This window comes from Cardiocondyla obscurior, linkage group LG10 (genome assembly GCF_019399895.1).
Source record: "Cardiocondyla obscurior isolate alpha-2009 linkage group LG10, Cobs3.1, whole genome shotgun sequence".
Lineage (NCBI taxonomy): Eukaryota > Metazoa > Arthropoda > Insecta > Hymenoptera > Formicidae > Cardiocondyla > Cardiocondyla obscurior.
In genome coordinates, this window is record NC_091873.1 from 3,424,334 (window position 1) to 3,449,483 (window position 25,150).

The following is a 25,150-nucleotide window of genomic DNA, read 5'->3' on the forward strand; positions in this document are numbered from 1 at the left end:
AAGTATTATACGAACCGCAGCCGGTTCGTCGGTCGTTCCGGGAGTTTCGTACAGTATTCGGACGTATTTTTTGACGTGGCTTTATTCTAAACGCGAGTGCCGGAGAGGAACGCGCGAAAGTGATCAAAAATTTTCGCGATTGTAAATTCACGGTCGGGGTGTTCGCGAGTGACTTGTGCGCGGAAGGATGACTCGACACACAAACTGAGAGGAGGAGCAGGCCCGGGACGGGCATCATACATCGGCGGAGCAACTTTTAGGTAATTATAAATTTTTCTTATAAAATCTGTATTAAAAAAAAAGTTATACCTTTTTATTAACTTTATTAACTGATAAACCAGCTCGTCTACATTAATATTTTTCATTTTATGTTACAGTCACCGGCAGAACTCTAAAACTCCGCTGTAGCTGATGCAGACTGGTAAGTCGCATAATTTTTTTTCGTAGTTTAAAATTGGGGGTCTCTTAAAAAATAGCGCGCCCATGATTTCTTTTAGTTATTAAAAATAGACACGATGTTCAAATTCTATATGAATTTTCTACCGCAGTTATTATAGAACAAGGGCATTCTATAATGTATAAATATAACATTTATATTATGCAACATTCAAATGTGATTTCCCTAATAACAAGACAATTTATTTCCAATTTATTTAATATAAATACTTCTCTTAATTATTTGAAATTTGTGACTATTATAATAAAGCTTTTTGTAAAATAATCCCTCTTTTGTGATTTAAAGTATTAAAATGCATCAATCATTCATATTTTATTTATATTCCTCATGTCCGTTCTTTTTTTTAATAGTTTGCTATTGTAGAAGTTATTTTACATTTAAAATTTTGTAATTAAAAAAAAAAAAAAGGTTATGGATTAATTAAAAGCTTTTCACATCACTTGAGTGCATTCGAATTTTCGAAGGGAAATGTATTATACATTTAAAATCGCGAATTAATATACATGTATAGTAGTTAAACTCATTCACTATAGAATGAAATATAGAGCTGTATTTATTATATAATATTTTATTTACCAAGTTAATGGGCAACGTATCGCGTACACAAAACAATTTTTATAGAAAATAATTATTGATTGCAATTCAATGAATGCATTTTGCAAGATGTCAGATTATATTTTCAAAAATTAATTAAAATTATTGTTTTGCTTGAATGTAAAAATCAAAAGCTACTTTCAGATAATGCATTTAGCAAAATAATTATAAGACCCTGGTCGACGGGCTCGTTACGTTAATTGCAATATTATACACGAAATTGCAATAGATATCGAGTCGCGAATAATTTCAACGGTAACTTAAAAAAAAAAAAAAAGAAAAACCAGAAATGTAACGTCGGCGTATTTTACACCATTTGGCGTTCTGTTCCAACATTGGCCGCGTTCGGCGGGAAAAGTTGCTCTGCGGCTGTTGTAAAAAAAAATCGCGAATCTGAGTGGCTCCTAATCTAGACCGAATTCAAAATTAGACGGCTAATAAGGTACCTGATTTTTGCAGCAGCTGCAAAGTGGTTTTTTTCCACCGAGCGGCGTATCGTGTCCGCACTAAAGTATTCGAATGATTGACTCAAAGATTCGCGACGATCGGGAGGGGGAAGAATAATTGCGAATATACGCGAAATTATTAACAACAAGTAGCTCGGCGCTCGACGCCGCGATCCACATATTTTAGCACGGCCAGATTCTCAACATTCTCCAATTTCAACACTACGTTTTACGCGACTAGATACACGTACGCGCGATCCTAGCAGCGCCTGCAATCCCGATCGCTAGCGATTCGACGCGCTCATCGACCGCAGAGCTCCAATTAACACGTGACGATGATCAATCGTACGATTTCATTACGCATGTAGGTCGAATAATGTGAAACGGGCGAAAGGAAGTTTCAGTCGTCGGGACGCGACAGCGATAGGGTTATGAGTGTCGGGAGAGAGACACGCTTAATTACTAGCGCGCCCGTATCAATTGATACCGCGATCACTGCGTAGTGCCCGCCACCGCATAGTGTGAGGGAATAGAACTGGCACCGTGTTCGGCTAACTATATTGTGTATATCGCGGTGCGTATGTACGAGCGGTGTTCGTAACCTTCACGAGTTGAATTCTCGCTGACCGCTTCTCTAGGTTAGAACGCGCAGTAGACTAGTACGCGGCGAAAAACGTTTAGATATCTAGCTTTTCTAGCTCGTTATTAGCTAGTAATAATTATCTAGTACTCAGTACGTTTTGAGTGTTACATTTTTCGCTCATTGCTGGACAGTTTTGCTAGACAGCTACGAGATAAACCACGAATTGGCTAGCTAATTATTAGGTAACGGTGGGAATTCATTTCGGGAAGATTTGAAAAACACATATTATATTATATTAAACTTCTGGTTATTATTTATACAAATGTAATCGATGATTGATGAGGTATTTAATATGAAAGCGAGTTTGAATATATAAATTCTAAATTTCCGAAACAGTTTGAATATTAATAATTTTGAAAACAAGAAAATCGGCCAGGACGCTTCTTGCTGTTATTATCATTGCGGTGGTGATGATGTTTTAATTAGTGTTTAAGTGAAAAAGTAGCGTTATAATTTCGCGGATAATCCTATTTCGTTACCGATGAAAAGAATATTGAAAAGATATTAGCTTCTTACCGTTATTCCGCGTTGCGATTTCTACTCGCTATTGGCTTCCCGCTTACGGATCGGATCTCCTGCGAATAAAAGTCGCGGTAAAGCACGCGGATTTTGACCTTTATGCCGGAAGATCGCGGAGCGAAATGACCGGCTATCGCGCCGGCCATCGTTCGCGTGTTCGACGCGTCGCCAACTTCATTCGTTGCATTCGCGCCCCCTCGAAGAATCTCTGTCGCTTCGAGCTCTCGCACCTTCCAGATACGATCGAGATAAAACAGTTCCCCGCAACTTATAACACCTAACCTATCACATCGCCGCTTAATATTAATGCAACACGGCGCAAAATATACATCGCGGTTTCCGACTGCACTGCATTATGCAGCTCAGGCAGCATTAGTCCTGCTTGCCTGACTATTGCCGTGAACGTTAAGAAGATGCGGCCACTCGCGCCGTCTGCACCGCATTAGAATTGCAATCGGCATTCCCGATATTCCCGATACATTTTTTTTTTTATTTATATATATATTTTTTTTTATTTGCCAGACACGTTTTACGAGTAAAAAAAGAAAAGAGCGCAATATTGATACAGCAAGAAAATCAGCGGCGCGCGAAGTGCCGTTCGTGTGCGACTATCGTCAGTTTCGTTTCCGCGTTTTCAGCTTCGCTATTATTATATTAATCACATTTAACTAATTGAACTATGTTGTACTAATGTGGCCGATACGAGTGCGGCACATAGAAGATGAGCACCGTGCCATATTTATCGCGCCCGTTTACAAGACTGGGGCAATATTTTTCCGAAAATAATGTGGCTATTTGCGATAATCACCTTGTTCGACGACTCACACCTTCCGACGTCTGCTTTTGTTCGATATTTTATCCAATGCGTTTCTGAAGTAACGGTGCGACCTCGATGCGATTCTTGGCTTGGCGAGCGAACATTTGCGGTGCAAAATGGTAACGAAATTGCGCGCGAACCCGCTCGGCTGCGCGCGTAGGCGCGTTCGGAAACCTTTTCAAAAATCACGGCCGTCGACCGAAATGGAATTTACTTTATAATTTATTACATTTACTGTTGATGATGTCGGATATCGACGGCGATCTGACGCGCGAGGAGGATGGCCGGGAGTTTAGATCGCGTCACCGGCGAGGCATTATTAACGATCTACATACATTTCCTTAATTAATTTTGAATTAATTAATCCTATCCCCCCGAGGGGCTTTGGCTGTAGTTGATCATAGACATTGCAGACCGCTCGAAACGAATCTGACATAAATATCTAAATGATTAACCTACAATGCAATATTAATGATTACGCAGTGAGCGGTGATTTATGATTTATCCGGACGTTTCGCAGATAAGCGCACACAAAGCGCAAAAATATCGCATCTCCGCGGAGCCGCGTTTTGTTCTCATAGGTTTCATTCAGGATGATTGGCCGTGGATGAAAATTATGATACATTTTTAAATAAACACGATATCTTGCAGACTTTTTAAGCGCGGGTATCCTTGAAGCATTCAAACAACGATAAATCGTAAAATTGCACCTTACGTTACAAACTAATCATTCGAATATTGCCGCGTCGCTAATAAGGAAATCTATCTTTAATTAATGTCTCGTTGGTGGCCGCGTACTCTGCGTTTATTCATACATGCGGCTGTTTATGATAATCCGATACGCTATTACAGGTCTCCGTAGCTTTTCAATTATAGTCATCTATTAAGCTCATTTTACTTTAATCGCTGCTTGCGATTTGCGACAGCCAATGTAGAAGGTTCATGCGCGGAGATCAACGCTTATTGATTGTTGCAAGTCGTATCTAGTTGCTTAAGTTAATGGGTGCTTTCCATTTAGTGACACAAGTCGGGAACAGTTTTGTCCATGTTGTTCGCTGGACGTTAAAAAGTGACGTTCTGACCCCTGCGTCGATTTGTGCCACTGACTGAAAGGCATTCAGTGCAGCGCTGCTCTAACGAGAGAAATAGAAAGAAAAGAAAAAAAGCATAACGTTTAAATTTCGGCACCAACCGGCTGCGGTGAGATTCGGTATATCGGTCCGATTGCGATTCGCACGTCACATCCGCATTTGCAAACATTTGTATTTGCATTATCGCCACTCGCAAATGCGCATACAGCCGCGTTAATTGATCGCGCTTCGTCCCAGTGTTTGTCGAGATTCGTCATTATATTCGCGCTCAGTGAAATTCGCGAAGAACAGCGAGCGATTTTCGTGCGACTGCAGAACGCGTGGCGCGTATCTCAATTTCACGTCGCCGCCAACGTCAGGGTTTGTCCATCTTGCATATCCATTGGCCACGACCTAAAATTATTAAAAACAAAGCGTTATTATTTAAATAACTTTTTATTTTTTTATTAATTCACATAATAAATTATTGTCATCGTGTCTCGTGATTATCAATTATAATAACGGTTTTTTAAAAAAATTCTTTTAATAATAAAAAAAAAAAAAAAGAGAAAAAATAGCGGTTTCAAAATACGCCGACTTAAAACATGAATTTAGCCCGCGTGGATTTAATCCCGGGCGATAACACGAACTCGCCGGCATCATCGTCGTCTGTAGTTCCGCTCGACTTTATCGCCGACACTCCGTTTCTTTTATCCCGCCCGTCGATCGGCCAAAAGAGCTTTCAGCTCGAAAACGCGGTGAATCAACATCGAGTGGATGGGTCACGATCGGGCCGGGAAGAGGATTCCTCGATATATTAGACATCGGCTACCGGCGATCGACCATTTCGATGCACGGCGGTGCTTCTTTGCTTGCGAAACAAACAGAGGCAATTTAGAGATCCTGCGCGGGGCTGAATAGACTCGACAGAGAGACCGATTCTATATTCCATCGGCCCGACGTTTTCCTTTTCTCTTTCGCTTTTACTTGGCTCCGTTCTGATCTACCCTCCCCCCCCTTGCCCTCCCTCTTTTTCGCGTTTTCTTCGCGTCCGGATCTCCGCGATTCCTCCCATTAACCCACTACTGTCCGAATTTACTTTTCGCATTTTTAAGGAGAGCAAGAAGGTAGCGCATTTTGTAAATCTTCCACGACCGTCGTGAATGTTTATCCAGGTCGGAGCTAATCGCGCGCGGCTGATCAACGTAACATGACCGCGGATAATAATTTTAATAATTCCGCGCATTGGCGAATGAAAGCGCAACGGGATGGCTCAGTCCGGTACAATTTTTGCCCTTTAAAGGAAATAGGTATCGCGAAAGAAGCAGCTGCGTCGCAATTTTTTTTTTTCAACGAAAGATTTAAGCACCGACACCACTTTGCCTGGTGCGCTTAAGCTCGGCTAGCTTACGCCGTGAAATCCGCGCGAACGTACTGCGTAACGTCAGTTTTGCGATGTTTCCCCCATTTTTTTTTTCTTTTTTTTTTTTTCGTCTCTCATTCGCGGTTGCTAAAAGTAGCGTGAATACACAGACGACTATTTAATTGGACTTCTCTGGTCGGGACCCACCTTTGCTCGTAATTAGATTCGCAGACCGTCGTTGACGTCGTCCTCTCTCTCTTGGAAGCCGCGGATAAATAAGCCGGTAACGCGGGACCATGCGTACCGCAAAAATGTCAGAAGGCCGCTTGCTATCCAGAGCATCAGAAGCCATAGCGTGTGCTGCAACGAGATTTTAAACATCAAAACTGAGACGTCGAATCTGGCGCACGATTCGCGCGTCTATATACGTAACGAACGACGCGAGAGGCAACCGTGACAATGAGATTCGGGCCGGCTATTCGATTTATTTCGAGTTTCATCCAATTCTCCGCCATCCTCTGTAGATTTCGATAGACTTGTCGGAATTGAATAAACATATTAGACCTCGGTAATTTAAACGGCCGGGGGCCGATCAGAATTTAATTGCGCGACGTCGACCGTGAGGGAAAATATTTTTTTTTTTCTTTTTTTTTCCCCTTTTTTTTTCTTTTTTTTCCGACCGCGTGTCCGGTATTACAAATTTTATATTCCGGTTTAATCGAAATCCCGTAAAACATCTGAAAGGCCGTACGGACTAGAATGTAATTCAGCGATTGCTTTACAATGTCAAAAGGGAAGGGAGGGAGACGGGAAGGGCTTCGTTTAAACTGGTCGCCCGAGTTCTATATCGCGTCGAATAGGTGCTATATTTCATTTTGTAAGCGCGACGCGGAACCGCATTTCCTGATTACGCATAATGGTGCGCGATTCGAACGCGGCGTGAAATATTTGCGGTCGCCGTCCCTCTCGATTCGCGGCGACGATTCGGGCGAAGAGATCGGAGCGCGGCGACCGCCTCGTAGAAATATTCATGTAATATGTGGCAGGAGCACCGCACACCCCGGAGATACGTACAAAGGGGGTCGGCGAGTCGTGTCCACAAAGGGGGAAAAGTCTTGCGAACTCAAAGCGATCCCCGCGATATTCGCGGTGGCCGCGCGTCGCTGGATACATATGTAGGGACAATTTCGGTGGAATTTATATGCTAATTCGCCGCGCTCGCCGGGATTAACTTGCTGTTCTAGTTAACCGTCGCGAGTCCGAAAGCTCCGAGCACCCCTTGCGCGTCGGCCGCGCGCGACAAAGTCGCCAACGAGTGACGTGAAACACGACGTCGCTCCTAATGCTCGTCGCACGAAATTCCGTTCCGTCAATTGAGCAAATCCTATCCCGAACGTCCCCTCTGGCATCCGTCCCTTCCGATCCGTACCCTCCTGCCGAGATTTTCGATTCGGGACCGTAGATATCCGCATACCGTTCGCAATTAGATTCGAGTGCCGAGAGAACGTTGGCCTTTGGAATGCGTTCGAAAAGAATACTGTCTTAATTTTTGTGGTGGATATAATTTTTTTTTTTTCTTTTTTTTTTTTTAAGGAATTAGGCCATGCCTGTCCCACAAGTTAATTAAAATCCAAACAGATCTGAATAAAATTAAAGAAAGAAAAACGCGAGTTAATTAGATCGGAGTAATCCGTGAAGTACCGCCTTCAGTAAAGCGCGTCTCTACGCCGCGAAATAATTAATCATAATTCCGCGATGATTATCTGAACAGCCGATATTAATCTCTCGTCAATCAACTTTTCGTCGACGTGGGTAATCATCGCGTTCTACGTGACGGAACGTGAATGATCCTGCTTGACAAAAAAGCGACAGATAGGAAAGAAACTTTATTGCCGTGTTTGCACGTCAAACGATGTTAACGATTCCGATAAGAAACAGATTTTCCGACGAGGTTTTGCGGGCACGTTGAACGTTTTTGCGGAGGAAACGCGTGGGAAAAAGCACCGCCGTAAATTAGAAGACGCTCATTTCGGATTTACGAAAGAATGTCCTTATTTCCCGTCGCGTTTCGCGCTGAGATTTAATTAAGCGCGATACTGTTCGATTGCGCGTAAAAAAAAAAAACGAATTATTCAAATAATTATTTATTTAAAAAAGATAATAATAACGCGGAAATATTAATTTCTTAAGCGCACACTTTTGCGAGAAGAATTTAGTTACTTTCTGGACTCAACTATAACTTTATGATATTTTTAATCACAAATATAATTAAATTAATTATAATTAATATAGTGTAATTAATAGTTAATTTAACTATATTTGTAGATAGAAATATCATAAAGTTATATATTTTTCGTTCAGCGCAAAGGCGTCTTGTTAGCAAGAAGATCTTTAGTTCCTCACGTCATTTTGACAAAGTCGCGATTGGAGTCGCCTGATCGTCTCAATACATTTTATAAAACATTCACATATTCGACATCTCACGACAAATCGTCGCTGGCGGTAAAGAAAAAAAGAAGTCACGGTGGAAACTCTTTCCTTCATGTTTACCGCGAATACAATATTGCAGTCGTCATCTATCGTTACACTTTCGGACGAGTCCTCGAGATTTCCTAGCAGCCGTCGGTATCTCAAAGGAACGTCAAATGCTTTTGATAACGACCGCCAGTGATAAAAAAAATAAAAAACCAGTACGACACATTTCCAATAATCTGTTTTAAAAAATGCAAACAGTGGAAAAAACAGACTCGCAAAAAAAAGTCACTCTTTATCACTGCAAAACAAGTGGATTTTTACATTTTCAACTTGTTTGCAAAAATGTTTATTTTTATTGAAGTCAATATAATTTTAGAGGATTAAAATATATAAACATTTTTTTTTGTTTTAATAAAATAAAACGTGAAATTACGTCGGGCAAAATAATTTTGCAAAATGTGTTCGGCAGCACGCCGTTAAGGCTGGAAAGGGACGCGAAAAACACGGACCCTTACACTGTTTATTTTACTAGTCTACATCGGATAATAAAAATATATCGCGAGAAATAAAATTGAAAACGAGATTGCGCCCCTCGTCGGATGTATCCTCTGATTGAATTTTCTTTCAATCAAGAAAAATTAAAAAGGCAACTGCTTTCCCGTTAATAAAATAAATTTCCTTAAATTATTTACAAGTGTAAAAAACAAAAAAAGGACGGTCGAGGGTAACGTGAGTACCAATTCAATTCATATTATGCAATAAAAAGACAGCTTTGCTTGATCTACGTATTATTTATTGGCTAAAAAAAAACATTCACAATAATCTAAGATCTATTAATGACGTAAGAAACAAGCTGTGGCACACAACAATGTTTTCAATATTCGATTTTATCTTGTCGTGGTGGTGCGCTACTTAACAAATATAAGATTTAATCGTATATCTTATTATATCCGCTTTATAGAGCCTTTTTATCATATAACGTAGTTCGACGCGACAATTTTACAAAAATATAAGGCATAATTACGTATAGAAATTTAGCATAATACCAACAAATTCTTCCCTAAGAAAGAAAAAAAAAAGAACTTAGATATAAACCTCCTTCCCAATTCTTTTTTGCAAGAATCTTTGAGCGTTTTCGGCATACGATAAAAAATTATGCGATTAGCACGCTGAATAAAAAATAAATTAATGAAAAATAAAATGGTACAATCGACACAATAGTACTCTAAAGAATTTTATACATATAAATCGCGTAAAAACCAAAAACAAGAAAGAAAGAAAAAAAAAAAAAAGAGTTAAGAGACGCTCGAGCTCAGCTCATGTAAACGAGTTCCGTGACTGTAAAGCGTATCTAGGTTGTCGAAGAGAAAAAAACAAAAAGAAAAAAAATACTCGTCACTACGCAATACAGTATTCAATGCAGGTACGTTCAGTACGATTAATTCGCATTAATGCACACTCGCGGTAGAATCTTGGCGATTGAATTCTGCACGCAGAAACATAACGCACGCGGTCATTCCGTAATTTCTACGTAACTTCTAAACTAGCTCAACCAAACCATCCTGAGAATGGGATTGAAGTTATTAAGAGTTCTCGTTTTAACATTTGCTACTTCGCTCGAATAATGGATCAATTAATCGGTCCCTTCTCGCACCCCTCGCGCGCGTTAACAAAAATCGCGCCGATCTCGATACCGGAATCGCTTATTCGCGCGAGTGAACTCCAAAGTCAACTCCGAAAATGCACCATCAAAGTTAAGAAAAACCGCGTCGAACGGCGTCCGAACGACTTGCCAAACGTCAACTCCTGCTCTTTTATGTCTCTCATTTCACGTTGATGCATTTAGAGCATAATAATGCAGTAAATAGCATCCGCGGTTAGTTTAAGAAAATAAAAGACAGCGACGATGCCAATGTGTATATCAGATGTTCAACGCGGTTAAAAGTTAGCTTAACTTTTCTTAACAACGACAATGTGTACGAATACTGAACATCAAAGAAGTTACCATTACAAATTCTCCATTATTCGTAAAATGATTATCGACTTAAGAAATTCTCAATCAACGTGCATTCCGCTATCTCACAATCCAATATCGCTTAAGCGTTTTATTTTTATTTCCCTCGGCGGGGAAGTTCTGAGATTGTTAAAGAAAGTAGCTCCAAAAATAGCCGCTCGGAACACACAGCGTACCATAAAAAGTATTTCTATTATACATTACCGGTAACAATATAAAGCGTTTTATTCTAACAATTGTCGATAAAATTAACAGCATAGAAATTCTATGGGAGATATATAAACGATATGCTCACAGCGTAGCGAAAGTTTCGAGCCGATAAAACGCTTTGTTCAGGCGGATTAAGAAACTGACTTTACAGCGCAATGAACGATATATTACTCTATAATCACATAGCTTTTGAAAGGCAGTACCGACGGTTCTCTGCTGAAAGCCGATCACTTCCCACCGGAAATACGAATCAGGCTGTATGTGCGAACAGGAACTATATGTAGAACAATGTGATTATTTATCATAAATATATTGCAAAAGTATCGTTTAGCGAAAGAGTTAAAAAATGACATCACACGAAATATTCAATATTAGAAAGTGGACATCGTATCTCTTTGGTACACATTTACGTGCTATCTCGTCAGTTTTTGCACAAAAGAAATTTTTTATGCCCTCCAAAGCGTAATTATCATGGTTCTATACGGAGAGAACTGTTGTCGGAACGTGTTGCTATTATTAGTAAATTGATAAAATGTAAAAACGATCGACGATGATTCCCAGCATGGCTCTATATTGTGGGTCCAGGTCCGTCGTGCGTACTTCTACCGTTTCTCTTTCTTTCGAATCTACAAATGCGCACTTTACATAAAGCGGTCTTTTTATTACATCTGTCGTTATTCATGCCGCACATATGCTAGTCCTAGTCTCTTTTTTTTTTTTTTTTCACAGATATTTTTTTTCTTTTTTTCTTTCCACGTTTATACTTACTTCCATTCGTACATTTATGCACACGCACAGATACCGCACACCAATACGCTCACACATCATCCTTACATCACATTCACTTATCACACTTATTCTTAAAGGAATTATTACTCACGAGTAACGCTATACAATTGTATAATAATTTAAAGAAATGTATTATGTAATATGTATAAAGATTCGCAGAGCCATAGCAAGAGGTAGGACGACAGTTGCAGATCGTACCTTCGATATGAACTAGTGATAAATTGAACTGACAATGCACACTGATCACACAAGTAATGAATCGTTGTCCAGTTTTCCTATTTTATATGTGAATAGTAGTGTTATGAACCTCAACGACAAATTAATTTTTATAATTAAGTTTTGTAATTGCAATAACAATAAATTTTATCTTACGAAAAGAAATTTATTACGGATAAGTGCATTTAATAGCACTGTTGTCTTAGTCATATTTGCGAACACGACAACACGACACACTCGCAAACTGACTTTGATTTTTTTTTTTTCATCTAAAAAAATATTTTATTGCAATCACAAAACATGCCGACTCTATATATATTTACACATATAAATAGCTCAGTAAAATTAATCAAATCGATTCAAACGGCAATTTGCATTATTTAAAGTTTTTTTTCTTTTTTTCCTTTTTTTATGTGAAAATTTTAAATGCCATATTCTCCAATTATTACATATCATTTAAGTACATGTAACAATGTAACATCGTTGAACGACGAAGGTTTATTGAAGTTATAAAGTAAAGTAAATTTAATCTATTCGCCTTAAAACAAACAGAAGCCTTAATCAGGAAAAGCTATAATTAATCTACTCAACTAATTTAATATATCATCTCGATTCGTGAAAACGACAAAAATAAAATATAATTTTGTTTTCAACTGATAATAATTAACTGAAATTTCAATTACTCATTGCTTATTCTATGATTCGATTCGATTCGAATGTACAGATGTATTCCAGATCATGCATTATGGAATACTTCAATAATGATTAGTATCGGATGTAAAAAAAAAAACTACGTTATGAGGAAACAAACATCGGAAAAATACCTAGACTATTCACTGATAAGATTTGGACCACTGAATTAATAGTTGTTAGACTAATCGGTTAGTAGAACATTGGTCAAGTTACACAAAAATGACTCTGAAGTTACAATACATATCCAAGGAAATTTTCACTTTCCATGCTATTTTCTGCTTTTTTTTTCTTTTTCTTTATTCTCAATTATGTACCATCATAATTGAGATTGACTTCTAATTGTTTGTACACAAGTACATAGTCGCTATTAAAATAATTAAAACCACATTTCTTTCATAATATTTAGAATATTTAGATAATAGTTCAAAGATTATTTCTACGATTAAAAATAATAGTTATTAAAAGGTTACTTTTTTTTATCTAATAAAATGTTAACATAATTTTATTGTTGCGAGTGGAATTTAATATTTTAATAACTATTATCTTATATGGAAATAAAAAGACTTGATATTATCTGCAAAAGAAAGCATTTTAACTATTTTGACATCGGCTAAACGTTTTATATGTAAATTATTATTTGAAGAAAACATGCACATTTTTCTTATTTTTCTATTTCTTTTTCTACGTGGCTAGAACGTCTTCGAATTATGAATATAACAATTCAAATTATTCGCTAATTATCTAATAATTTTTCTTTCCTTAGTCGCTAAAAAGCCCCACATGGTGATAAAGGAAGTAGGTATCGACATAGCAACAAAATAGCAAAGACTGCGTTCAGCAGAAAAAACTGATCAGCGAACACTTAGTGATTTTTTAATGTGATTGGGGCTTCTGCCTTCAGATCCGGAGCCGAACCAAAAACAAGACGCAATCGTAATAAAAAATCACTGAGCGATCATTGATCAGTGTTTACCGCTGAACACAGCTGATGATAACTCTTGTATCAAGGCAGTTTTGTGTCGGTCGACTAGTTTTGTTCGTCTAATCGAACGACAGCTCATAATCGGACCAATCGGAATCGTCGGAATCGGAGAAGAAAGGGATATCTTCTAAATCGAGATACATCCAACGATCGTCCCTTTCATCGAAGAAATCCCACAAGATTAGTTGCTGTAAATAGTGTAAAATGTTGTCGACTACGCTCGATAAAAGAATTTTATACAGCGTTCAACTTTAGATTGCAAATGGACTGCGTTATAGGCAGAGAAAATGGGATGAACGCTACGCCTTTGGTACCGTATATGTATACGGAGCGTTGCGGTCCTCGGTTATCTTACGGTCATCTCAGAAAATTAAGAGACTAAATAATTTTTTACATTTTGTGCTATAACATTAAATTGAAATACCTGACCATATTTGTTTTCTTTCACAAGAAACAACTCTGTTTAATATTCGACATATCTTTTTTCATTTTAAAACACACTTTATATTATTAAAAAATTCCACTTGAAACCCAAAACCAAATTATTCGACGAATATTTAAATTGATGCCTATTGATATACCAAATGTTCTGAGGGTGCCGTGTTTATTACAATTATTACTGAAGTATTGGGGGGGAGGAGCGCTCCTGCGTGAATCGAACGAAAGTTCGTTCGTTCGCTCCGTTTGGAATCTTATCTTGAACGCCGTATATGTTTAGTTTACTTAAATATTTTAAGATAAACACACTTTGTCATCAAACGAATATATTTTGAAAAATTAAACCAATACTTACATGGAGAATGTCGTAGTCGGCATCGGCGTTGTTACGCCTCTGGCGAACTGGTGGACCGACATCTTTTTTAGTCCCATCCGGAAGTGCATGAAGATAGAAACATTTATTACCGAATGGACACTTGCCGCGACCCTTGTTAAAATATTTGCAATCCTTGGTACTATAGAAAAAAAAATTTACGAATTAGGACACATTAATATAAAGATAAATCAATTATGTCGTACCTTAAAGCGCCTTTATAATCCTTTATTAATTTTTCTTTCTCCTCCTTCGTGTCAACCCAATACATACTAGGACAAACAAAATCTGAAGGAATTCGGCACTCTGGACATGCTCTTATAATTTTGTTGTCAAACTGTTTGGCTTGTCGCCACTTTCTAATGCAAGTTAGACAGAAACAATGATTGCAATTCGGCAATATACCAAATCTCTGTTCTCGTGAAGATTTTTCCATTATTGTCTCGAAACAAACACCGCAAGATTTCTCTTTACTGCGTTGAATAGCGAAAGATAATTCCATATCTGCTTCATGTTGCTTCATGCATGCCTATATAAAAAATTACAATGTCGTTTATACAAATTACATCCCGTATATATCAATTATTAATTTCAGTAAGACATTAGGTGACAGGAAATATATAGTTAAAAATTTAGTATGTTTAATTTGTCCACGTTTCTCACGCAAACACGAAAATAAATATTCAAGACATAAAGTAGAAAATATTCAAATTAATGCAATGTAGTTGGCAAAATAATTACACAATCTTACATTTGTATGTTTCTTCCTCAATTCCTCGTTGTGTGGATGAAGGGCTGGGCGGCTACATAGTTCGCAAATGTCGCCATGTATCCACGGACAATTTCTAAGTAAACAATTTCCAATTGCTTCGGCATATGGGCACAGAGAGTCTAAAGGTTGGGTAGAAATGGGCAAATTTTGTTGAATGTGTGGGTTAACAGCTTGAGCATACGAAACTGGCGTTGATGTACTCGGAGATGTTCCTGAAGTAGAGGATACTGCAGCTGAAGCTGTAGCTGTTGAAGCTGGAACCACGATGACAGGATCTTTATATTTGTTAGGTACAAACTCAGGTGCCTTGACCCATTCTGCATTGTATTTGGATTTGCCATGTGGTCTACAATTGCAATTTTATTACAAACGTGATTTAATTGTAATATGAAAATAAGGTAAACAAATCAATAATACCATAGCTAGATATCTGAACTTACTTATTAAGATGCTCCAAGTAAGAGTAATCTCTTCCATTTGTTTGAGTTGCATTGTTATCAGTGTTATTTAAGTCGTGACTGAAACGACACTGGGCACCAAATTTACATGAGCCCTGTTTAAAGAAGCGACAAGTGGCAACATGAGCTTGATGAGTATGATGATGAGTGTGAGAATGATGATTAGTGGACGTTGCCTCATTGGTGCTGGCATCATTTCTGTTCCCTTGCCAATGCCGAAATCCACAATCTCCTTCGCGACAACCGCTAGTATTTCTAAAGTACCTAGACAAGGTAAAATTGTAATAAATGCTCACAAAAAATATAGGCTAGTCGAGAGCATGTTCGCTAAATACACCCATCGCGTTTGAATTGCTAAGAGATTTTTAACGAAGTTCATAGGTGGATTCGACTCTTTGAATGTCAATATTTATATTCTGTGGTCGAGTACCTCGATCAAATTTTGTTGCTACGTACTTATATACACGGGTTAACCTCTTTGTCCTGACGTGCATTAATTTCAATCGCGAGGATAGTTCTCGGAAGGTGTCTTTTCGCGAAACATGCAACTCGCAATACGCCCATTACAATGCCCTTACCGGCAACCAACATTCTGCGTCCAATTGTCGGCCATTTTCTTGGTTCTCTTCTACAAAGCGATGATCGACGACGCGTCGTCTCCTGAATGACCAGCTCGCGTTCTTCGTCAGACAAGACGGAGCGCGAGAAAGTGGGAGAAAGAAAGAGAAAACGGAGATGCGTGCTTCTAGTGGATCTGCTTCCGGTTCCGGTTGCCGCAAACCTGAATACTGTCTCGACGAGCGCAATCCGATATCGGCTACAACACACCCCCTGGCACGATTCGTGCAATAAAATACACCTCACAAGTATGATGTATATGTCGTGAGACAAGTACGCGCGTGCGCGCGCACAGTTGTTCGTCCGTTCTTCCTCTCTCCACGTACTAGTTCACTTGCGGTACGCGTGTCTGCGAATTTCTGCCTTCGTACTTCTTTCCGGCAGTTACAGGATCACTCTGCTTTTCTCGCTGTCGTAGAATGGCCGAGGATGACCGGCTGACTTTGCCCGCTGCCTTCCTCTGCGGATTCCTCCCACCTCACGAAATACAATCCTCGATCAGAGTACGTTCTGGCGTTCTCTTTCCTGCCGACGCTGAACACGATCTCTTATCGCCGTTATCGAGTAGCCAATGAACGGAGATTCACACGGTCTTCTACGGTAATTAGACATCAATTGTTGAATCTGTATAAGCAACACGGAAAGTGTCAAAGTACTGGTCGAGGCACTCAAGGACCGAGAAACGTCGAGATGTTCTGAACAGCTTAGATTTGTATCTAGCAATTTTTTGAACAGTTCCAACGCTTGTCTCGATGCTCTCGGAGACCGTAACCCACCTGACTGGCTCGCAGTTTTGCTCCTCAGACGCGAGACCGTTTCATCCCGCACAAACGCAGTTCCGAAACGCAGAATCGCATGCCTCTCGCGCGGTCATTGAACCCTGCCGAGCCGCCCTGCTTGCTTATCGGCACGCTCGTCGCCTTCTGCGTATTCCTATCCGGACGTGAAAGCGGAGGAATAGCCGCACGTACACTTATCGTCGCCACTTCGCCCGCTGTCGATCTGCGTCGATCTCTGAACGCTGTCACGAAAGAAGATCGCCCGTCGCGAGAAAAACGCGACGACACTTCGCTTTCCGTGATCTGCCGTGGTCAACCAACGGCGTGATGTGAGGCGCATGAGTCGCGACACTCGCGACTGCTCGTCCAATGGCAGCATCAAATCCACTCTTCTCATGGTGGCCTCCTTTTTCGCAATATCACCAACGTACACATACATATATACATTCATACGTTTGAAATAAAATAAAAGAAAAATGGCTTCGAAAAGCACACGATCGGCGACAAATAATAAATGTCTTATAAAATAATCTGTAATAATTCTAAAGATATTTCTATAAATAAGAAATTGATTTTTAAAAATCGATACGCGACCATCTCCTCGAAAAAAACTTGTACCTTTCTCGGTTGTAATTTCTCGTTTTATTATTACTTACTTGATTTTTTAATTTTTTTTTATATAAATAAAAATGTGTAATTTAAAAGAACGCTTTGAAATTGGGAGTTGTCCGCCTCGCGAAATCGCCTCGCGACTGACCAATGGCGCGGCAAGGAACGCGGTCCATGTCGCGGCGTATACGGGCACAATTGGCTCGCACGGCTTTAGGCGCGAGTTTGTTTGGCGAAATTTTGTTCTTTTTTATTACTTTTTTACCCTCTTACGTCGGGATTTAGTTCGACGTTCGCCGACCACGTTGCCTCAACACCGCCGGCTCGATTCCTTCGAACGTTCGTGGACTTTAAATAATCGCGAGTTTGACCTAAAGTTTGCCCTGTCAGCGCGATTGTGCATCGCGTCCTTCGGAGTTTGGCCTCGTATTCCGTCATTCCTCGACGAAGAGACGCACGTCCGTGCGCGAATGGACGCGCGGCATTGTCCAATACGTGACGCGGAGCTACATCCCGTCAAGGCTTGAGTGGGCTTGAGCCTCCCCGACGGCGCCGAACAAAGTCGACGACCGGCTGGCAGGTAGGGGAACATGGCGACGCGAAGAGAGCCTCGCATAACCTAGACGTTACCCGCGAATGTTGATATCGGCCCGCCCGCGCATCTGATTTTTCTCGCTTGCTCGCCCGCTTTCTTTCACAATTACTTTCTCAGTCCACTCTCTTTTCTAACAGATAAGTTTCAACTGCCAAGAAAACATAAGGACCCACACATAACCCGTATTTATTTTTATTAACTTTGTATTTATTTATTTATTTTTATTAATAATGTAATAACATAAAAAAAAAAAAATTAGGCGACTACTGAACTTGCAGCTTGGTATATTGTAATTTTTACTTTGAGCATTGTAAAGAAAAATGTTGGTAAATGTAGAGCCTAAAAGTTTTTTTTGGTTTTGAAATTCAATCTGTGTATGTTTCAGATATACAAGCGATAAATCAGAGGTGATTATGGACACCAAGGACGATCCGGTATCTATGGAGGATACTGGTGCTGCATCTCATTCTGAGGATGTAAATAACTCTAAGAATAATGATAATGTTGAAAGCTGTTCTTCAAAAGAAACTGAAGGGATTAAGCAATCACAGATTAATGAAAATACTGCAGAGGTACATGATAAATCGAATGAAGAAGAAAATCCAGGAACTTGTGAGAAGGATTCAGCTGTATCAAATATAGAAACCAGTGATTCTACTTTAGATTTAGAAACCAGTAAGAAAAATGATAATACAGAAATTGAAACAACACTGCCTGAAAACAATAGTGAGAATGTAGGGACTAAAGAAAGCAATGCAGTTGAAAACAAAGAAGCAGAGATGGCTCTTGCAGACACAGAAGTGGCAGAGCTAGATATACCTAATTTAACTAAAAATACAGATGTGTTAGCTCTTGAAGATTTGTGTAAAGTTCCAGCTGATGCTGTTAATGACGATGAAAAATTTATTAATGATAACATTATCACTGAAGAGTCTGAAACATCTAAAGAAAAAACTGATGATTGTGATATCCCAAATAAAACAAGCATCAGCGATAACGTTATCACTGAGTCTGAAATATCATCTAAAGATACAACTAAAGATATTGCAGATGAATCAAGTACTAACAAGAACGTCGTTACTGAGTCCGAAAAGCCATGTATAGAAGGAACTAAAGAAAGCAATATCCCAGATGAAAATAGCAGTAGCGTGGATGACATACAATTATTACAGAAAGAAGATGTGTTGCTTAATAAAACAGATGGAACTAACAAAAAAATAGAATCTGAATCATCAGACAGTAATTTAGATAATTCCGAAAAAGATCTGCCCGAGAAGAAGTCTGAAAATACAGAGCCTGAAACTACAGAGTTTGTACAGATCTCTCATGACAAAAATGACGATTCTCAAATTGAAGTTCAGCCTGTGGACGCGGAAGATCCGTTTGGTGGTGATAATCTTACGTCTGAAAGCATAGAACAGCCAGAAACCGATAACTTTGTCGATAGCGAACTTAGTTTTAAAAAGTTATACGAGCAAGATAATTTGCAAAACGAGATAATTACTGAAGGTAACGATTGTAGAAACGAAAAGTCTAATGTCGATTCTGCAACAAACGATCCTAAAGACATCGATATCGACAAAGCCGTGGACAATATTGCTGAAGCATCAAGTAACGTACAAACCGTTGAATCTCTCGAAGTTATCTCAATAGACACTGACCTTCCAGGTACTAGTATATCCGAAACGGGAACAGAAAATATATTATTTCCGAAATCAACTAATGAACAAAATGTTCAAGGCAAAAAAAATATCGAACAAATTACAACGATGGAAACAGACGAGGCTGACGTATTACCGGGGCAAGACGACGAGTTATGTATTATCCCTGATAGTATGAAAGTAATAATGCCAAGTAAATCGGGTAAAGCAACAGACGACAATCAAATCGAGACTGAACTTCTTAAAAACTTCGAATGTACGGAAATAACAGAAAAATGTAGCAAATCAAATTTCGAGCGCGAGGACACTTCAAACACATCCCGATTAGTAACAGATAATGTAAACAAAGACGATAGTATTGTACAACAAGACGTGATTATTCAAGACGTTTCCAAACTAACAACGGTAAGCTCAATCTTAGCATCGGATATTATTAATATCGATGATGGAACCAAACATTCAAAAGTTAAACAAATTGTTAATAAAGAAGCATGTAAGCAGTGTGGTGAAGTAGGCGCAATCAGAATTCGCGTAAGAATTGGTACGCAAAGTTATTTTGTGTGCTCGAAAACGTGCAAAGCATTATTCAAAGCAGCTAATATCATGAGCAAAATTCTCGATATACCGAGTCAAGGAATTAACACTAAACAAGAAAAGCGTTGCGCAACCTGTTTATCAATTATAGAACTAAATGATGAACGAAATCTTTCTTGGGAGACAATGGAATTTTGTAACGAAGAATGTTTAGGAAAATTTCAACGAAGGTATGGAAGTTATTGCAAAAATTGCAGTGGCACAGTTCAAGCTGTGAGTTTAGGAAAATACTGCGTGAGATTTGGATGTGATGTAAGGCAATTTTGCTGTTCAACATGTTTAGAGGAATTCAAAAAAGGTTTGAAAGTATGCAGTTATTGTCAAAAAGATATAAGTGTGAGTGCAGAAGGCTTTTTAGCTCCGGTTGGAGAAAAAGGACAATTTAAAGATTTTTGTACCCAAGATTGCATGGAAAAATATTCGAAATTAAATTCTACAGAACCGCTACCCACAGAAAAAAAGTTATGCAGTGTCTGTAAAGAGGTAAGACATTTTTTTTCTGTATATTTTTAATAATTTTTAAGTGAAACTAAATTTTATTTTTTACAGGAAAAACCTGTACACCGCGAAGTTCAAATATACAACAGTACTCCAGTAGCTATATGCAGTGAACCCTGTTTTGCTGCATTTAAATTTGTGAAACAAGTTAAACCTGAACAATGCTCTACTTGCAAAAAATTTTTCGAATTACCGAATAAACAACACTTCGTTGTTTTTTATGAGAATGAGCCTCATACATTTTGTAACAAAACATGTTTGAATATATTTATTATAACGAATAGGAAAATACTTCCATGCAATTGGTGCAAAGTAAAGAAATATAATTTTGATATGATCAAGAAGGAATTAAAAACAGGTCAAGTTCTAATGATGTGCAGCTTAAATTGTTTAACACTATACCAGGTACGATATATTACAGTTAAAAAATAACATGCAAAAATATGTAGAAGGTATACATTTTTTTATTTATTTTACAGGTTTCCATTAACGCAGTATCTGCAAAGCGAATTAATTGTGATTTATGTAAAGAGTATTCTTTAGCACATTATCATCTCACGATGTCGGATGCGACAATACGTAATTTTTGTTCGTACAATTGCGTTATGAATTTTCAAGCGCAATACACTAAATCACCTATAACTATACCGCCGAGCGATGATCCCGTGCCTGCCGGCTTACCTAAAAAAACTACGTTACCACAAAAAAGTATAAATCAAATTGTTCCCAACGAGGTACAGAAGAAAAAAATTATGCCAGTTATTTCCTCGGTAACGAGTTTAGCCTCGATGGGGAACGGGCAGGCAAATCAAACGCCGCAGCAAAATAATGTGGTGATACCTGCAAACGCAAATCAAACTGCGCCAATGGTTTATAAGCAGCAAGTTATTACCAGACCACCTAGTCCAGCGAAAATGCACAACAAGATGACTCAGTGCAAGCCTTTAGTGCATACGAAAGGAGTTTCTGTGCGTCCTCACCCTTGTACAAAAGGGACACAGACGACGGAAAATGTTCAACAGGTGCTGGTACCTGTACCAGTGCCAATTTACGTTCCATTTCCGATGCACATGTATAGTATGCCTTTCCCAGTTCCGATGCCTTTTCCCTTGCCTATTCCTGTTCCACTTTTTATACCTACCACGAGGAACAGCGCTAAAGGAATTATGAAGGATATCAAAAAAATACAGGAGAAGATACCGGCTGATCCGTATGAAGCCGAACTCCTTATGATGGCTGAAATGGTAGCTACCGAAAAGAAGGTTAACGATAGCGATTCGGATTCAGTGGACGATAAGTAAATAAATTGATATTGGTTACAGTTTGCTTAAATACACAATATCTGCAATTTAAATTAAATAAATGCATCAATTCTACTAGTTTAACGACTGAAGATATAAAAAGATAAAAGAAATTTCATTGTTACACAAATGATATTTGTTTCTTAAAAATTATGTTTCTGTTTGTCTCATGCACCAAAAGCATATATTTTTGTTTAGGGAAGATGACACAGCTGATCAAGACAATTTACATAGTGATGGTTTCAGTCCAGAAGCAGTTGATTCCAGTAACACGTTTGGAGATGACATGTTACAAATGGCTTTAAAAATGGCCACGGGAGAATTAGATGAGCCAGCAGTTGATTTGGAGGCTGCCTTAACTCCAAATACGATTACAGCTACGCAAGCACCGTCGCAACCGGAAAATGCTTTAGATAATGACGGTATGCGATGTGAAAATTAATTAACGTATTATTTGCCATATGTTACTTGGATTTCTTTTCTCAACTTTCGATCTTTTTATCTGTATGAATTTTGTTCTTATTTAATATATTTCGTACTTTTTTCAGTGCAATCGGAACGATTAATGGTTGGTTCCAGAGGAAGAAAACGTGTGATGCCATATAAACCTCGAACAACAGCAACCAAACGGATGAGACGTGTTTCCGGTACAAATGACATGCCGTTAATGCCACCACCAGAGTCTCAACCACCCCCGCAACCGCGAATTATGGAACCGATGGAAAAACCTGACGCTAATATGGCGTTAAAATATACATTTGGCGTGAATGCATGGAGACAATGGGTTTGTAACTGTTAACTAATACATATACAGAACAATAAGCTGAAAATATTGATTATAATATTTAATTTACATTTAATAATATTATATGTAATATAATTAATATGCAGGTAGTGGGAAAGAATGCCGAATTAGAAAAACAGTTTACACCAATGAAAAAAATAAAATTATTTAAGACGGACCTTTTACAACTTACCGCAGATGAATTAAATTATTCGCTATGTCTCTTCGTAAAGGAAGTAAGAAAACCGAATGGTTCAGAGTATGCTCCCGATACAATATATTATCTCTGCCTAGGTAAATTAATTTTATATAACAGCCGGCGATTTTAACAATGTCAAATATTATTTTTACATATCTTTGTTTTAATCGCAAATACATTTTTTATAATTTTTTTATAGGAATACAACAATATCTGTTTGAAAATAATAGAATCGATAATATATTTACGGATTCATATTACGAGAAATTTACGGATTGCCTAAATGAAGTGGCAAAAAAGTTCTCCATGCTGTATAACGACGCTCGTAATTACGTTTCATTATTTATTATCATTAGAAATTTTATTCTTACTTTGCTTCCTCACACGTATTATTGCTTGTGTACAGAATACATTGTGACTAGGGTGGAAGAAGAACACTTGTGGGAATGCAAACAGTTAGGTGCTCATTCGCCTCATGTTCTGTTAAGCACGCTGATGTTTTTCAATACGAAACACTTTAATCTTGTGGTAAGTCAATTAAAACTGTTAAAAGTTATATCGACGAAGAAAACGGGCGAGGTGCAGATCTCACACCTTGATTTTGGCGATCGCCAGAACTCGCTGAATGCGATAGCGAGTGAAGCGGGTCGGAAATGTCGGACGCTCCGTCCACTCTGCCTGCGACATAACTTTTCCTTTCCGAAACACTTTTTCTTCGACTTTTTTTGAAGAAAGTGAGACAGTCAATAGATTTGTTCGTCAGTTGACCGTTGCCTTCTCGCGCGGAGTTCTCAAAGCGCCGAGCTCAACGCCGAATTAATCTGTTTGCGTGTTCTTTTTTATGCGCTCGGCAAGCTCGAGTCGTAAAAATTTATTTCTTAAAAAATTACATGCAGTAACATCGACAGATGACATTAACAGCTAATTTACGCGTAACATCAATTTTTTTTAGATAGGAGGATACCAATAAATATAAATACTTTCCAATACCGTTTTTAGACAGTGGAAGAACACATGCAACTTTCCTTTTCTCATATTATGAAGCATTGGAAGCGCAATCCAGCAGCTCAACCTGCGGCAGTGGCAGGAAAAGTTCCAGGCTCAAGAAATGTTCTTTTGAGATTTTATCCACCGCAATCAGCTCTTGGTTGGTTATAATCTATACATCTTATACATTATAAAAATTCAGTGTCAATGTTTATTTATCGATACAGTTAATATATTTTTATATTTAATAAATTATTGATTATTTTAAAGAAGCTAATTCAAGAAAAAAGAAGGTATATGAACAACAAGAAAACGAAGAGAATCCATTGAGATGTCCTGTTAAGTTATATGAATTCTATTTATCAAAATGGTATGTATGCATTAACACATGTTGAAATATTAAATGTCTTCAGTCGATTTTGACGCAATGTATTTGTCACTTGACACATTTCAGCCCTGAAAGTGTGAAAACGCGAAATGATGTCTTCTATCTATTGCCAGAACGCAGTTGCGTACCAGACAGTCCAGTGTGGTACTCGACATCGCCTCTCGCGAAGGAACAGCTCGTCAAAATGTTATATCGTATTAAAATGGTTAAAGAAATTAATGTAGCTTTACTAACGAGTTAATTACATCAATTACAATGATCTCTTGTAATATTAAGGCAGCAAGTAAATAGTAAAAGAAAGACTTATCTATTTTAACACTTTGACTACTTGCAGTTTAAAAGTTAAAAATTTCAGTTTAAACTCAGCAATATTTCGACAATATTATTTATTGTAAAAATAAATTTCTTGAAATGCTTTAAATTTTGTTTAAATACAATTTAATAATGTTCTGTTAATAATTTAACTTGATTTTTGAGAAATATAAGTTTCTTTAATTTTAACATATCTGATGAAATATTTAATTTATGTCGAATAAAATATTTACCCTTTATACATACTATTAACATAGAGCAGAAAAGTGAATTCTACGAAAATGGAACGGTAGAGAAATGTAGGATTAAACAAGTGTTAATTTCTATTGTATATTTTTTATTTCTCAATAAAAAGAAACTTATTGATCATTAAAAGTTTCTGAAATTATAAAAATAATTTTATGAAAATAAAATTATTATTTATCGATAAGTAATCATTTTGGCAAAAATTAATTTGTCTTGTTACTCTTACGTTTAATTTTATATATTTGTGTAA

The 25,150-nt window shown here is 38.0% G+C and overlaps 2 protein-coding genes across 9 annotated transcripts; one reads left to right on the top strand and one right to left on the bottom strand.

Moving 5' to 3' along the window:
• On the top strand, positions 1-25,140 carry Woc (without children). Of its 6 annotated transcripts, XM_070662680.1 has the most exons (13): positions 1-260; positions 378-421; positions 18,316-20,668; positions 20,735-21,088; positions 21,163-21,980; positions 22,183-22,406; positions 22,533-22,768; positions 22,876-23,062; positions 23,167-23,292; positions 23,374-23,495; positions 23,967-24,114; positions 24,225-24,324; positions 24,409-25,140. In XM_070662680.1, exons 3-13 carry the CDS (start codon positions 18,344-18,346, stop codon positions 24,581-24,583), a joined length of 4,815 nt encoding a protein of 1,604 aa, XP_070518781.1. In that variant the 5' UTR covers positions 1-260; positions 378-421; positions 18,316-18,343; the 3' UTR covers positions 24,584-25,140. The 6 variants fall into 6 exon arrangements, with proteins under 6 accessions (XP_070518781.1, XP_070518783.1, XP_070518782.1 ...); XM_070662682.1 differs by lacking the exons at positions 1-260; positions 378-421 and adding an exon at positions 17,554-17,915 and having other exon boundaries at positions 22,231-22,406; XM_070662681.1 differs by lacking the exons at positions 1-260; positions 378-421 and adding an exon at positions 17,555-17,915 and having other exon boundaries at positions 24,228-24,324.
• On the bottom strand, positions 9,156-17,024 carry LOC139106133 (probable E3 ubiquitin-protein ligase makorin-1). Of its 3 annotated transcripts, none has more exons than XM_070662693.1 (7): positions 16,724-17,024; positions 15,908-16,542; positions 15,312-15,593; positions 14,851-15,217; positions 14,306-14,628; positions 14,082-14,241; positions 9,156-13,476 (listed from the first exon to the last, which is right to left on the bottom strand). In XM_070662693.1, exons 2-7 carry the CDS (start codon positions 15,940-15,942, stop codon positions 13,348-13,350), a joined length of 1,296 nt encoding a protein of 431 aa, XP_070518794.1. In that variant the 5' UTR covers positions 15,943-16,542; positions 16,724-17,024; the 3' UTR covers positions 9,156-13,347. The 3 variants fall into 3 exon arrangements, with proteins under 3 accessions (XP_070518794.1, XP_070518793.1, XP_070518795.1); XM_070662692.1 differs by having other exon boundaries at positions 15,908-16,571; XM_070662694.1 differs by having other exon boundaries at positions 15,312-15,584; positions 15,908-16,571; positions 16,724-17,020.
• Positions 25,141-25,150: the final 10 nt, after the last annotated feature.